Below are 16,249 nucleotides of genomic sequence, written 5' to 3'. Positions count from 1 at the left end.
ATTCAAACTTCAAAACGGAGGATAACTTCTCTTCTCTCTCCAAACCTGAAACTGTTTTTTCCTAAAATGTACACTTTTCAAGATATGAGCTCTCAAGCGAGGACTAGAAATCACTTTTTTGTCAAATCTAGAGTGGAGCTCTAATTTTTTAGAGTGGCAGAGACACTAAAATATTGACCTTAATTCTTATTTGTAACTCAAGCTCACGGCCGAAAGATAATTTTTGGTCAGAATGTAGACATATATGTTGGGATTCATAAAATGTGACTTTGACAGGCGGGGTATGCACAAAATGTAAACAGGGAGGGATAAAGCTGCGCCAATTCCTGCCTCAGTCCCCATTCACTGCAATATAATCAAAAGTTTTCTTCAAAAAAATCTCACTTTGTTTTCGAACTGACATTACTCACACATTTTAAGGAATATCTGAATAAAATTAAGATTGTCAGAATCTGCCGGGTTCTGTGTCTCTCACAATGTCTTTGTTTTTCTGCTAGGAGCTACGGTTTTCTCACAAATGAGAGTTATTTGAGAATTTGTCACAAGGCTAAAGCTGGGGTTTTCTCAAAGCGAACCCGAAACATTCCTCATTTCGAGGTTCTTGTTTCCCCTAGCAACCAGAGCACAGCTGTTGACTGATTAGACTGAGCCAGACTGGTCACATGACTCAATCAGTACAGACTTCATATACTTTACCTGGAAAATGGAGAAATCTGAACCCTGACCTTTTGACCTTAGATGACCCCCAGTCCTGCTGGGAACCGGTTCATGGGATATAGATATTATTATATATATTAGTATTATTGTATATATAAATATATACATTTGTATATTATGTATACAAATTAGCCCCGCCCCTTCTTCTGATTGGTTGATATGTTATAGTCCAATATCTTTTGAATGGTTTGACATACAGAGTCATGGGGGTGTCATAGGACTCAGTATCGAGTCCTTGACCTTCATTGGTGCAAATTAGCCCCGCCCCTTCTTCTGATTGGCCGATATGTTATAGTCCAATATCTTTTGAATGGTTTGACATACAGAGTCATGGGTGGTCTCATTGGACTTAGTTTTGAGTCCTTCACCTTTATTGCTTGCAAAATGCAATAATGTACACAAATGGGCAGCAGCCCGCCGTGGCACTCTCGAAATTTCCGCAAGGAAATTGTCTAGTTGTTATTGCACGGTGATTGATTTCTCTGAGACTCTATTAATTGTGAGAGTTCATCAGAGCAACAGCTTGGGGGAAGAGCAACTATAAGCAACTAAATAAACCACTATGCAGATGACACGCTGATATATATTAAATTAGATTAATGACTGGATGTGTCACAACTTTCTTGTGTGTGTGTGTGTGTGTGTGTGTGTGTGTGTGTGTGTGTGTGTGTGTGTGTGTGTGTGTGTGTGTGTGTGTGTGTGTGTATATATATGTGTGTATGTGTGTTCCAGCTAAGCAGAGCAGCTGTATCTACCAGGGTCTGACCATGTTCGATCAGGCCGTCTGGTCCCCAAAGCCCTGCGTGACCTGCCGGTGCTCCGGAGGAACGGCGTCCTGCCAGGAGATCTCCTGCCCCACAATGCACTGCATGTTCCCCTTCGTCCCCGCCGGGCAGTGCTGCCCCGTCTGCCACGGCTCAGGTAACATGTTCCCCTTCGTCCCGGCCGGGCAGTGCTGCCCCGTCTGCCACGGCTCAGGTAACATGTTCCCCTTCGTCCCCGCCGGGCAGTGCTGCCCCGTCTGCCACGGCTCAGGTAACAACACGACAGGTGGAAATGCCATGACGCAGCGTCCAGAGGCCTCGGCACGCTGCTTCCTGCTGCTGCTTCCTGCCGTCATGGCCGGAAACATGTGCTTTACACATTTTAGATGATCCGACTCACGGATGTGGAGGTTTTTAACGGATCTGAGTGGAAACGCCTCATGACGTGGACTAGTGGTACGTTACTGTCAGTTCAGGGCTGAATGCACGACTGGATCTGTAGGAACGGTGGAACTGGTCTGGGTGGAACTGGTCTAGGTCAGGGGTCGGCAACCCGCGGCTCCAGAGCCGCATGCGGCTCTAGCGCCGCCCTAGTGGCTCCTGGAGCTTTTTCAAAAATCTTTGACCTTTTTTTTCTTTTTTTCCCTTTTTTCTTCTTTTATCCTTTTTTTTCTCTCTTTATTTGTCTTTTTTTTCCCTTTTTTTTCTTTTTTTCCTTTTTCTTCTTTTTTTCCTTTTTTTCTTCCTTTTTTCTTTCCTTTTTAATCTCGACATTTTAACTTTTTTCTCGACATTTCGACTTTTTTCTCAAAATTTTGCCTTTCGCCATTTGTCTTCATTCTAAGGCTTATACAAGACTTTTCATTTTTTATTTGTTCTTTGTGTTTTTGGTCCAATATGTATTAGTATTACTAGTATTGAAGTGATGAATTTGGGAATTGAATTGAAATAAAGAATGAAAACAGGTTGGAAGTAGCTTGTGAATGGATTGATAGAAAAAAAGACAAATCTGAAAAACATTCAGCAGAAATATGGAGAATACTTAGGGATTGGAACAATGAGGTGGATCTAGTGAGTCTATTGGAGAATGTAATCATTTTGATAAAACGTTTTTGCAGGATAAAGATACAGTTGAGGTTGCTCTTGAAGGTTCTTGCCGAAATGAAATTGCAGTATGAGATATAAGGATAAATCATAGTATAATATAAATTAATACAGATTTTTCTTGGTAATAGATGCCGTATACGTCTGATTACTCCAATCTTGTTGGAGATGAGTGCAATATGATTTTTCTAAGTGATATTTTCATAAATCATAACACTTAGAAATGTAGTTACTGCAACTCTTTTCAAAATGTTATTGGAAATATGAACATTTGGATTTCTGTCCCTCTCTCTCTTTCCTGCTCCCTGATTGGCTGATCGGCGCCGCCACGCCCCCCCAGACTCCCTGGACTTTTCTGGGGACTCCCCAGTCCCCGGTTACCCCAGTTACCGCGGCGACCCCGGTTACCACGGCGACACCTTGGCCCCGCTCGGCCCCCAGGAGATCCAGGAGATCCTCCGGAGGGAGGACGAGGAGAACCGGAGGGAGGAGGAGGAGGAGGCCCGTCTGAGGAGGAAGAGGAGGAAGCAGAGGAAGGAACAGGAGGAGAAGAGGAGGAAGAGGAGGAGGGAGGAGGAAGAGGAGGCTCTGAGGCTGCAGGCCGAGAAGGAAGAGGAGGACGAGTGGAGGAGGCAGGTGGAGGAAGAGGAGAGGAGGAGACGGGAGGAGGAGGAGAGGAGGAGACGAGAAGAGGAGGAAGACAGGAAGAAGAAAGAGAGGGAAACCAGAGAGATGGAGCGGAAGCTGGAGGAGGAGAGGAGGAGGCAGGAGGAGCGACTGAGGGAGGAACTGCTGGGGCTGGTGGGGGAGGAAGGGGAGGAGGAAGAAGAGGAGGAGGAGGAGGTGTGGCTGAGAGGAGATGTGTTTCAGATGCCTCCTAAAGAACCGGAGGAACCTGAAGAACCGGACCTGGATCTGGCCCCGGCGCCGATCCCAAGACCTCCGTCTGGGAGGGAGGAAGAGGAGGAGGAGGAGGAAGAAGAGGGAGAACAGGAAGAAGAGGAAGAGAGGGGGAACAGGGCAGGTCTTCCTCCCGGCTGTGACATCTCTGACGTCACGGTGACCTGTGAGAAACTCTCCCACTTCCCTCCACTGAACCTCCCGGGGCTGAAGAGTCTGAGTCTGGAAGGTGAGTCTCACCTGGGGGCGGGGCCAGAGACCAGGGGGCGGGGCCAAATACATGGGGGCGGGGCCAGAGACCTGGGGGCGGGGCCAGATACCTGGGGGCGGGGCCAGAGGCCTGGGGACGCTGCAAATAAAATTAACCTTGTCAAATAAAAGAAACGCTGCAAATAAAAGAAATGCTGCAAATATAAAGAAACGCGGCTGCAAATAAAAAAAAAGATGCAAATAAAAAAGCCACAAAGGAAGTGAATTACCGGGGACTATTTTTGCTGATGCACCAGTGTTTTTTACGTGAGAGGAGAAGAAGAAGACGAAGAGGACGTAAGTGAAAAGGAAGAAATAAGAAGAGCGAGGAATAAGAAGAACAACGAACGAGAAAATCAGTGAAAAGGTTAGTGTTCAACGTCGCTACGTGTAATAAAAACACCGGTGCATCGGCAAAAATAGTCCCCGGTAATTCACTTCCGTTGTGGCTTTTTTATTTGCGTTGTTTTTTTGTTTCATTTGCAGCGTTTCTTTATATTTGCAGCGTTTCTTTTATTTGCAGCGGCGTTTCTTTTTGTTTGCAGCGTTTATTTTAATTTGCAGCGGTGTTTGTTTCTGTTTGCAGCGTTACTTTTATTCTCAGCAATGGCGGGTCTCGGCCACCGTAGGCGGGGCCTGACGCTAGGGGGCGGGGCCACACCATCACATGCTCGCCTCAATGACAGGAAACACACATTGAGTGCGTTTACATGGGACGTTTAATTCCCCTTTATTTTTAATAGAATTAAAATTAAATCCGATTTAAAATAAGTAAAAATGACCATGTAAACATTTAATCCTGAATGAAAATGGCCATTCCCTAATTAAATTTAAAGGGGAGCTATTATGGATCTAATACCTATTTTAAACAGGCGTTGAATGTCTTAAAAACAAGCTTTTGATTGTTTTTTCTAAATAAATGAGAAATTCAGCCTCTGATCCATGTCTTTATCTTCCCATTCTCTAACCTCATTATCTATGCAGGATTCTGAGTGGGCGGGGCTATAATAATGAGGCTCTGTGCTGATTGGCTGCCTGAATGACGCGATACACCGCTACGGAAAAATGGTGGAAGCTCCGGCCGGTGGAGTTAGTTGTTAGTGGTTTCACGCATATATATGTTAAAACAAGAGAAAACCTGGTTTCATAATAATGAATTTTAATTCCCTTTAATTCCGAAGTGGCTGGTTTATTCCGATTTTAAATCCCAATAGAATAATTCCAGATCATGTTTACACTCATTCCTCTTTAAATTAATTCTGGTCTTTCTTTCTGCTCGTTCCCTCTCCCGTCTGTCTCCATGATCTTATATTCCACTGGGCTGGTTTTCCTAACAAAGTTTCAAGATGCAGCAGCAGTAAACGCTGGTCAAGAGCAGAGACCATTTATTTAATTAATAGAAATCATTAAAAGAACAGATGGAAACAGGAAACATCAAAGTTGTAGCTGTAGTTAGTTTTTCTTCCGGTAGTTTAACTTCCGGTCCCCCCCCTATCCAATCAGAACCTTCCCAACCCCCAGACCTGGAGAGGAATTGGAGAAAGACCATCAAACGTGTTTTCATGGAAACCTCAATTCAGAATTACTATTTCATGTAAACTCCAAGGAAAATAGTTTAATTCTGAATTATTTAACTCGGAATAATTAATTCTGAATTAAAAAAACATCACGTAACCGTGTCCATTAGCAGCTTCACATCGTTAGCTCCAGAGAACGATGACATCATCGACAGAACCGTGAAACCCCCCAGATGTTCTAGCAGCTGGTCGGTACCGGGCTACTCTCAATGGGACCGCAGAAACAAAACATTATCCAGTAATGAATCTGGTAACCGTGACGACCGGATCCCAGCGTGGAGTAAACTCTCCCTGTTTAACGTCAACCATGTGACCTGCAGGCAACGACATCAGCAGCATCCCGGCCGGGGCCTTCAACGGCATCCCCAACCTGGAGTGGATCAACCTGAAGAAGAACAGACTCACGTCTGAGGGAATCCACCCCGCGGCCTTCAAGGTGACACACGCAGCCCTTCACAATAAAAGCCTGCAGTTTCCCTTTTAATTACAGGTCAGTACAGTATTCCCTCGCTACAGCGCGGTTCACCTCTCATGGTCTCAGCTAAACGGTCTCCGCGGTTCTTCACTTCCTGTGTGTCAATAACGTTGGTTGCTTAGCAACAATGCTGAGAACGGCCAGCGAGCAGCTCAAGAATGGGACCCTTTGATGAATCGTTCATTACAGTTATAATGACATTTAAAGCTGCAAGCAGCGATGAACGTTCCTCCACCCTTGTGCACGTTCAGGCTGCAGTGGAAGCTTGTATGACTTGATGTAGATTCTTCAGGCCTGGACATTTAGCGGATGAAACCACCCACGACTCTCTATATCAAACCATTCAAAAGTTATGGAAGAAAATAGGAACTATCGGATATCGACAAATCAGAAGAAGGGGCGGGGCTAATTTGCACCAATTATGTTCAAGGACTCAAAACTGAGTCCGATGGCACCACCCACAAGTCTTTATGTCAAACCATTCAAAAGTTATGACAGAAAGTAGGAACTATCAAATATGGACCAATCAGAAGAAGGGGCGGGGCTTTTTGGCGTTTAGTGTCGCCACGGTAACGCTTTTGACTGAGAAAAGTAATGCGCGTCGTCGCAGGATATAGACGCACATTTTGATGTATAACACACCTGGGTTCACAATACGGTTCGGGCCGTATTAACAGCTAAAGAAATGGCATAAATTGCGCCAAAATAACGCGATTAATTCAAAATGTTCAAAATGACCGACTTCCTGTTGGGTTTCTGCCATGGCTCCAAGAGACTTTTCTTTAAGTTGTGACATGATACAGGTGTGTACCGATTTTCGTGCATGTACGTCAAACCGTATTGTGGGGCTTGAGGCACAAAGTTTTCTAGGGGGCGCTGTTGAGCCGTTAGGCCACGCCCATTAATGCAAACCATTAAATATCACATTTATCACCAGGCCTGGCTTGGTGCAAAATTTTGTGACTTTTGGGGCACGTTTAGGAGGAAAAAAGGTCCTCATTTAGTCGGAAAAAAAAAAAAGGATAATTCCTACAGATACAATAGAGATACTTTACACTGTAAGTCACTGCAGACTTTAGAAGAAAAAAGACGCTACAGAGCGAGTCAGGATGCAGTGGCACAATCAGAAGTCACTATCTGTCCTACTGTACTTATTGTATTTATTTCAATAATCATTTTTCATTTTCTCTTGTTTAAATCCAATTAGATTAGATCAGATTGGATTAGATTGTCCTTTATTCCTCCCTCAGTGGGGAAATTCTCTTTGTGCAGCAGCAGTTACACACAACACACACATGCAGTGATAGAAGGATGAAAAAAGTAAAACATATATACATTGGAATGAAAAATAAAAGTAGTGCAGTACGAGAAAGAAAGAGAAACAGTGATAAAAAAGCAGGTAGGATGTTTATGAGGTAGACAGATATTGCACATGTTGTTATTGTCCGTTACTACGGTGAGTTTACTCTTTATTACTTTAATTACTTTAATTACTCGCGTCGCGGTGCTGATCTCTGTAATTTGAAGCCTAGTATAATAATTGCAAAATAAAGAAAGGTTACAACTTGACAGATTTCACCTATCAGGTTCTTTCTGGAATGTAACCCCCGTGAAGAACGAGAGATTACTGTATTTACTAAATGCTTCTCTAGAGGTTTGGAGAAATGTCGGACATGTGGAGCGTAATAAAGTCCTAAAGCTCTAGAGATGCTATTAAACCTCAGAACCAGCCGTAAACTCTACATGTTAGGACTCGTAGAACAACAACAATGAAAAGATTTTCCATATCAGTCAGTGGAGTTAAACTACGGAACAGAATGGATTCAGAATTAAAACAATGTCACATTTAACATTTAACACATAAACATTTAAAAACAAATATAAAAACATGATTTTCATAAGGTACAAAGAGGAAGGAGTTTAGCAGCTTTTATGGCCCTATAAAACTATTGGGTGAACGGGTAGATTTGTTATATTTATGTACAGAAATGGGCAGCTAATTATATGTGTATGTATATATATATATATATATATATATATATATATATATATATATATATATATATATATATATATATATATACAATGTAGGTATGTATATATGTAGGTATGTATGGGTGTATGTGTATGTACTGTATGTATAGGTAAGTGTGTGAGTATAATTACAGTATAGTTAGTTATTATAAATACTTGTTAATAAATGATGAGTGAATGGGGGTAGGATTAAATAAGTTTACACTTCTTCCTACTCCTTTTTGCACATGTAAATTAAGATATTAAGTGTTAAAGTATGAAATTCTTTGTTTTGTTGTTTTTTTTGTTTGCTTTGTCTTGTTTTCTTATCTTCTCTTTAATTGAAACGTTAAACTACTAGTTTTTTATTTAAGATGAGAACCAGTTACCTCTCCTTTCCACTTCCACCGAAGGCTAAAGAAGTTCATTTTAAAATAATGAATGAGGTTTATCCATGGAATGATTTTTTACATAAAAGGTTTAATTTAGATTTGAAAAATTGTAATTTTTGTAACGCAGACATGGAAACCTTAGAGCATCTTTGTTTCTCCTTTCTAACCAGGACCTTTTGGGAAGCTTTAATACTGGATAACTTATAATGATCAAACCATTCCTATTCTTACATTTGAAAGCATTAAAGTTGGTTTACAAGTGGAGGACAAAAAAATAGACTTTGGGATTAATAATTTAATTATATTGGCTAAATGTTTTATTCATAAATTCATAAAAAAAATCATAAAAACGCTTTTTGAAAATTAATCCAATCTTTATTGCATATTTAAACGAAATAATTCAGTACAAAAAATATTTAAAATCTTGCACGATTCAAAAAGCCCAGAATCTTCAGAAGAATCTTTGTTCCCTAATTCCTGACTGATCACTGTGTTTTTTTCTTTCTTTTGGTTTGTTTGTATATTCCTTTTTTTCTTTTCGCTGTGTATCTTCTTTGTTTTACTCATTGGTTGCTCAGTGCTCTTTGATGAAAATGTTTTTTTGGAATGTACAATGTGCTTTGTTTTTTTGTAAATTCAATGAGAAAAAAAAAATCTTCTCTTTAATTGTTTTCTTTTACATGTACTAAATAAAAATCTAATCAAATCAACCACCAGGGCCTGGAGATGCTGCAGCGTCTGTACCTGATCCCAGTATAACCAGTGTCTGTACCTGGTCCCAGTATAACCAGCGTGTGTTTCCCCCCCAGGGCCTGAAGATGCTGCAGCGTCTGTACCTGGATGGAAACCTGCTGGAGGTCGTTCCCTCCGACCTCCCCACGACCTTGCAGGAGCTGAAGGTCAGCGAGAACCGGCTGAGACGGGTGGAGGAAAACAGTTTCCACGGTACGACGGTTTATCTGCAGCTTCAGGGTCACCTGACAGCCAAGTGGGGGTTTAAACACCTAAATCTGTCTTCTACTTCTGGATTTATACAAATGAAAAGGACGAAACAAACGTGAGTCGGAAATGAGAAGGTTGTTGAGGATCGGGTGGATTTTCAAAATAGAACACGACTTTTCTGCATCTCCGAAGCTTAAAGGAGCTTGAGGCCGGATTGTGGCAAGATTTATGAAAAAAATCCGTATACATTTTAAGTTTTCTAGTAATAATGTCAGATGAAGCGTTCCAAACCCAAAAGAATGATCCTCTAGTGTATCTCTCCTTTGCCTTGAACAGGCTGTTGCTGCAAAATGTGCTGCAATTCGGGCCATAATTTCCCGCGCTGTCCTGTGGATGTGACGTCACATGACGCTGCATGTACGTTCTCCCCGTTCTCCCGTGCCGGCTTCACTGTTGGCTGCAGTACCCCCGACGGCCGTCGTGGTGAAGGGTGGCGCTAGAGAGTCTCATTTCTTAAAAGGAGCCTCAAGCTCCTTTAAATAAACACTTCAGAAGTGTTGTGCATGACTGAGTTCAAATGAACGCGTTCATTTCTGTCAGAACGTTGAACTGAACGCAACATATTTGCAAATAAAGAACTTGAACTTGTTCATTCTGCAGATCAGGAACTGGAATTTGAACTGTTCAGATTATGTCAGTTTCTGCTTCACTGTTTAGGTCCAATTATTTTTATTGTGCACTTTGAGAAAAAAGTCGAAATGTCGAGATTAATGTTGAAATATAATTGAGAAAAAAGTCAAAATTTCGTGAATAAAGTCAAAATTTCGCCCTTTTTTCTCAACATTTCAACTTTATTCACAAATATTTCGACTTTTTTTCTCAACATTTCGACTTTTTTCTCGAAGTGCACAATAAAAAAAAATTTCAAATATTTTTTCTCCTGCATGGCCCTAAACTCTTCCGTAGATAATGGACTACATTGTTGGAGATTTACAGCCTGAGTTAAGTTTAAAGCCACCAGGACGATACAGGGAACAGTTTTAGGATGGGGGGGCGTTTCATTTGTACGTCTCCCCTAAAAATATTGAATGAACTGAATTTGAACTAGTTCAAAGTGAAAATGGTGAACTATGAATGTGAACTATTCATTTTTAAACTATGTGAACTGAACTTTGAACTAGTTCATGAGAACTATGAATCTGCACTTCAGAGGGTTGAAGACGAGGAAAAAAGTTGAGAAAAAAGTCGAAATGTCGAGAAAAAAGTTGAAATGTTCAGTTTATCATAATTCCAGAAAGAAGACGTTATAATTCTTCTTAAGTGAGATTATTGTGGCCCTGAAGCCTCTTTTTAGTCTCTTTCACAGCGGTTTAAGTGTGATTTCTCAGTTAAATCCCTTGTTTATCTCCAGGTCTGAGCAGCCTGGTGACGCTGGAGCTGGAGGGGAATCTGCTCAGCGAGGCCACGGTGGACCCGCGGGCCTTCGCCCCGCTCAGCCAGCTGTCTTACCTCCGTCTGGGCCGGAACCACTTCAGAACCGTCCCCCAGGGCCTCCCCGAGTCTCTGCTGGTACGTTAGTCTGGGTTCCTACACATTCTTCAAGGTCAAATTCAAGCACTTTCAAGGGTAATTTTCAAAATCTTCAAGCACCTTATCGCTGGGGTAAAATATCTACAGGAATATACACACTCATAATTATTTTTTCGCTTTTTATCACAATTATGTACATTGTTTCATGCTGTAAACATCTAGTTATGTTTTATTTTACTGATTTTATTTCTCCTTGTAATAACTAAACTAAAATCGGAATAAACCAGCCACTTACTTCGGAATTAAGTTTAATTTGGAATGGCCATTTTCATTTGGAATTACGTGTTTACATGGTAATTTTTACTCATTTTAAATCGGATTTAATTTTAATTCTGAATTGAAGAGGAATTAAACTTCCCATGTAAATGTACTCATGTCTACTTCCAGCCTCCGATGAGACTAAAGATGCCTGAGCAACCATAGCTCTGTAAGTGTACAGGAAGTGCATAAAAAATACAAAAAGAGGAGAAATAATGAAGTCCCTCTCATAGAAGTGGATCAGTACTTTGTTTATGATAAAATCAGAAAGATTTATGGGCGTAGGCCACAAAATCCTAATTTTCCATCAAAGGATGCGGTTGCCATGACAACGGCAGTCGCCTTTGCAGCGACCACCGCACAGACGGTCCTTCCATGTTTGAATTAACCAAGTTAATTCAGAAGGACCCTGTTCTATCAGAGGCCTAAAACTGGCTTTTATTGTGAAGGAGCCCTCAGAGCTAATATCAAAAAGCATTTTACAAAACAGGCTTTTATTGTGAAGGAGCCCTGAGAGCTAATATCAAGAAGCATATCTTCTGCTCTCAAAAGTGCCGAAGCCAAACTGAGTAAAAGACTTGTTTTATGTTTGAGGTTTTCACTTTATGTTCCCAAACATGAGGAAATATTTATATCCTTTAACCAGCAGTTCCCTTTAATCGCTTCTGGAGCAGTAAAAAGGCTCAGTTTTAATCAACCCACCGGTGAGGCTCGGTGGTTCTGGTTTATTTTGCTGGTTGTGATGTTTCAACTCCTACCTGTGGGAACTGACCTCCACCACTAACGACGGGCGCCGGTTAACCGCTAACGCTGCGCCACGGCTATAAATCTACCCTTAAACTTCATTTCTGACCTCGGGGAGGTTCAACACACCGTTTCTCACATCCTGAATCCAATTCTGCTTCACAAACGGCTGATTTTATGAAACGGTTCATCAGAGTTGGACTACAAAACCCAACAAAACCAAAACAATGACCTGAGTGTCATGTTTAAAAGCATCTAGAGCACCAACCAGTCAGAGACAGAGCCACAATTGGTTACTGTGTTACATCAACTACCCATGATCCTTCACTCCCTGCTCTCTCTGAGACACAAAAATACCATTAGAAAACGGAAAGGTGAAATCCTGCAATCTGATTGGTTGTTAACTGTGGTATAATGATCTGATTGGTTGTTAACTGTGGTATAATGATCTGATTGGTTGTTAACTGTGGTATAATGATCTGATTGGTTGTTAACTGTGGTATATTGATCTGATTGGTTGGTAACTGTGGTATAATGAGCTTATACCACGGCTTCTATTCTAAAGTCTCATCACAGCAGATCATTCCACGTCAGGGAAGCAACAATGTATCCATGACAACAACCAAAAAAGCTTTGCGTCCCTCAGCTGTGATATAATGAGCGTATACCACGGCCTGTCGTATTGCTTAAATATTAATATTTAATTTATATATATTAAACTCTCCCACTCTGTTAAAAACGTCCTGTGTTTATCTTCATATTTTCGTTTGGCCGTGCATTTTTTCCCTGCCATTTTGAGAGTGGATTTCTCCCCTCCAAGTTATTTCCATCACAAACGCGAGCGCTAGCGCCCGTATGGTTTAACGGGTTGAGCAGGCGACTTATGTAAACCTTCAACTGTACAGCGACGCAGGTTCGATTCCAGTCGCAGCATATTTTGCCTCCACTTCCTACGTGTCTGTCTTTCACTGCACTATCAAATAAAGTCACAAGAGCCGCAGGACACCAGGGAAAGAGCAGCATGCGGCTCGCGAGCCGCGGGTTAGACACCCCTGCTCTAGAGAGACCACCGTTTGTTCATGTCGTGTTTTTATCCCTCCTGCAGGAGGTTTATCTGGAGAACAACCTCATCGAGGAAGTGTCCGACGCCGTCTTCAACCACACCCTCAACCTGAACGTGGTTTCTCTCCGACACAACAAGCTGGACGAGACCAGGATCTCCCACCTGGCCTGGATCAGCCACAGGTAAAGGAGCAGTACGTGAACCAGGACTCTGCTACGTTTGCTAAGACCCTGTCCCAATCCCCCCTAGTCCTACTTTTCAGTCCTAACCCTAAATGTTGTGCGTTCCCGTGAGGGTAGTGGTGTCCCAATTCCTCTTTGCATGTAGGGCTAGTGGACATAACGAGGGCTAGTGGACATAACGAGGGCTAGTGGACATAACGAGGGCTAGTGGACATAACGAGGGCTAGTGGACATAACGAGGGCTAGTGGACATAACGAGGGCTAGTGGACGTAACGAGGGCTAGTGGTCATAACGAGGGCTAGTGGACATAACGAGGGCTAGTGGACGTAACGAGGGCTATTGGACATAACGAGGGCTAGTGGACATAACGAGGGCTAGTGGACATAACGAGGGCTAGTGGACGTAACGAGGGCTAGTGGACATAACGAGGGCTAGTGGACATAATGAGGGCTAGTGGACATAACGAGGGCTAGTGGACATAACGAGGGCTAGTTGACATAACGATGGCTAGTGGACATAACGAGGGCTAGTGGACATAACGAGGGCTAGTGTGTATGAATCTAGCCCTACAGAGCGAGGGATTTTCAGATTCTGACTCGCCGACCGAGGGCTAGAGAAAATTTCCCAGAATGCTTTACGTCATCATTTGCAGACTGAATCAAACAAAAAAAACATGGCGGACATTTCTTATTTTTTAATGAATAAAATCAATATTTTGAGTTAGTTTCTGCATAAAAATGCGTTTTGATTACATTTCTAGCGGGAAATATATATTTTACTTTCATAATGTTCACTCAGTGAATGTACATAATCGCTCGTTGTTTTCAGATCTCGCCAGAATAAAGGCTGATTTATGATTCCGCGTTACACCAACGCAGAGTCTACGGCGTAGGTTACGCAGCGATTTAACGCGGAACCATAAATCAGCTCCCGAGCCGGCGGCTCTTCACATCCCCGAAAACATCGGAGCAAATTTCTAAACAGGCGTTATTTGGATAAACTGAGCCCAGGTTGTGGATCGTAACGGTTACTTTTACACCTGAAAAAATATGAAAACTTAATAAAGTGGCATATTAACAGCGCTACAGCTGAAATTAAAACAGCTTTTATCTCTGGGCTTCCTGATATGGTGTGACGTTTGTGCAAACGTAACTACACAGTCTCTTACGTACCCGAACGTAAACCACGCAGTGACGTAGCAAGTGGTGTCCCAATCCCTAGGGAACATTACAAGGACCCTAAAGTTTGTGGCTTCATTTTTAGGGTGAAGTGGTAGTGGGTGAGGGCTAGTGGTAGAAAGTAAGGTGAACATTGGGATTGGCCCTAACACGTCCTTCTTCCTCCTCCTCCTCCTCCTCCTCCTCTTCCTCCTCCTCTGCAGGAGCCTGGAGTCCATCGACCTTTCACACAACCAGTTCTATCTGGTTCCGTCCTTCCTGCCCAGATCTCTGGTGCACTTGGTGCTGGTGGGAAACAACATCGAGAGGATTCCCGGTAGGTTCCTGCTGATCTGCTCGTCTCTCTTCTAGGCCTGTGTTGAAAAAAATCGATTTTCCGATTCTAAATAGATTCTCATATTAATTCCTAAAAATCGATTCATTTGTCTAAAGATCGATTTTTTTCATTGTTACAACTTTTGGTATTTTTTTGTTTATTCCCAAAAAAGAAATGTTTTGTTGGAGACAAAAATAACTAGTGCCATGTGTTTGCCTTTAAAATATGTTTAAAGGTATGAAAACATTAAAGTTTTCAGTTATAATTGCATAAATTGTCGATATTTCATTACTTTATATACTGTCTTGGGGTTACATTTGCATAAAATGCTAAAAACCAAATTCTCAAAAATTAAAAATCGAAAAAGACCGAAAATGGAAAAAATAAAAACGGAATGTGGGAAAAACTAAAAGTGATTTCATCCGTCTCTGTTTCCTCCCTGGATCTGTTTGGTAATTCTGCCCCACGATGTTTCTGTTTCAGTTCTATCAGCATTCTGGGAGCTGATTGGTCCTTACAGCATCATTAGCTGCAATACTGGCTGTTGAATCTCAATATAATACTAGTATTAAAATGTTGCAGAACTAGTCATAATTCAGGGAACAGCTGAAAAAACAGTTTTAATAACACTAACCCAAATCAATATCGGAATCGAATCGGAACGAATCAAATCTTGATAATCGATTCTGAATCTTAAGAATCGGAATTGATTCTTAACATTTGACTCGATCCCCAGTCCTACTCTCTTCCTTTTATTTATGAGCCGTTGACAAGCGGCAGCAGGGGGATTCAACCACCACCAAGTGGAGAAGGAGCAGTAGTTTGTGGTAGTCAGTGGATCCTACCGGGTCGGCCACTTCTATAGAGGGTCTGCATTGACATCATTTCCCCACTTACGCCCCCTTACTCTCACTGAGTGGCAAAACATCAGCAAAAATGTCTGGAACTAATGGAGAAGACGGGATAACAGTCGATTATCGGCTTAAATTAGCATCAGTTGGACTTGACAGGGACCCGTACAGACTGTACGGTACAGTTACCCCAAGAACCAGTGGTCCATGGACATTAATATTTGGTACAGTTACCAAGAACCAGTGGTCCATGGACATTAATATTTGGTACAGTTACCCCAAGAACCAGTGGTCCATGGACATTAATATTTGGTACAGTTACCAAGAACCAGTGGTCCATGGACATTAATATTTGGTACAGTTACCCCAAGAACCAGTGGTCCATGGACATTAATATTTGGTACAGTTACCAAGAACCAGTGGTCCATGGACATTAATATTTGGTACAGTTACCAAGAACCAGTGGTCCATGGACATTAATATTTGGTACAGTTACCCCAAGAACCAGTGGTCCATGGACATTAATATTTGGTACAGTTACCCCAAGAACCAGTGGTCCATGGACATTAATATTTGGTACAGTTACCAAGAACCAGTGGTCCATGGACATTAATATTTGGTACAGTTACCAAGAACCAGTGGTCCATGGACATTAATATTTGGTACAGTTACCAAGAACCAGTGGTCCATGGACATTAATATTTGGTACAGTTACCAAGAACCAGTGGTCCATGGACATTAATATTTGGTACAGTTACCCCAAGAACCAGTGGTCCATGGACATTAATATTTGGTACAGTTACCCCAAGAACCAGTGGTCCATGGACATTAATATTTGGTACAGTTACCAAGAACCAGTGGTCCATGGGCATTAATATTTGGACACCAATCCAGTTTCCTGATATTTATGTATATTATATTTATTTATGATAT

At 41.9% G+C, this 16,249-nt stretch overlaps 2 protein-coding genes across 3 annotated transcripts in view; one reads left to right on the top strand and one right to left on the bottom strand.

Moving 5' to 3' along the window:
- The window catches only part of cenpp (centromere protein P), a 164,746-nt gene that overhangs the window by 19,937 nt on the left and 128,560 nt on the right, over positions 1-16,249 (bottom strand). The gene's annotated exons all lie outside the window — the stretch shown is intronic.
- ecm2 (extracellular matrix protein 2, female organ and adipocyte specific) overlaps positions 1-16,249 on the top strand; it is a 36,617-nt gene that overhangs the window by 12,415 nt on the left and 7,953 nt on the right. For both annotated transcript variants that reach the window (XM_061726595.1, XM_061726594.1), the window contains exons 4-10: positions 1,450-1,638; positions 2,926-3,714; positions 5,632-5,747; positions 9,001-9,136; positions 10,545-10,702; positions 12,831-12,970; positions 14,353-14,465. In XM_061726595.1, coding sequence (XP_061582579.1) covers positions 1,450-1,638; positions 2,926-3,714; positions 5,632-5,747; positions 9,001-9,136; positions 10,545-10,702; positions 12,831-12,970; positions 14,353-14,465 — 1,641 coding nt within the window. The remainder of the gene's footprint in view (positions 1-1,449; positions 1,639-2,925; positions 3,715-5,631; positions 5,748-9,000; positions 9,137-10,544; positions 10,703-12,830; positions 12,971-14,352; positions 14,466-16,249) is intronic.

This window comes from Cololabis saira, chromosome 8 (assembly GCF_033807715.1).
Source record: "Cololabis saira isolate AMF1-May2022 chromosome 8, fColSai1.1, whole genome shotgun sequence".
NCBI classification, from domain to species: Eukaryota; Metazoa; Chordata; class Actinopteri; order Beloniformes; family Belonidae; genus Cololabis; species Cololabis saira.
This window is presented reverse-complemented; position numbering and strand designations above follow the sequence as displayed.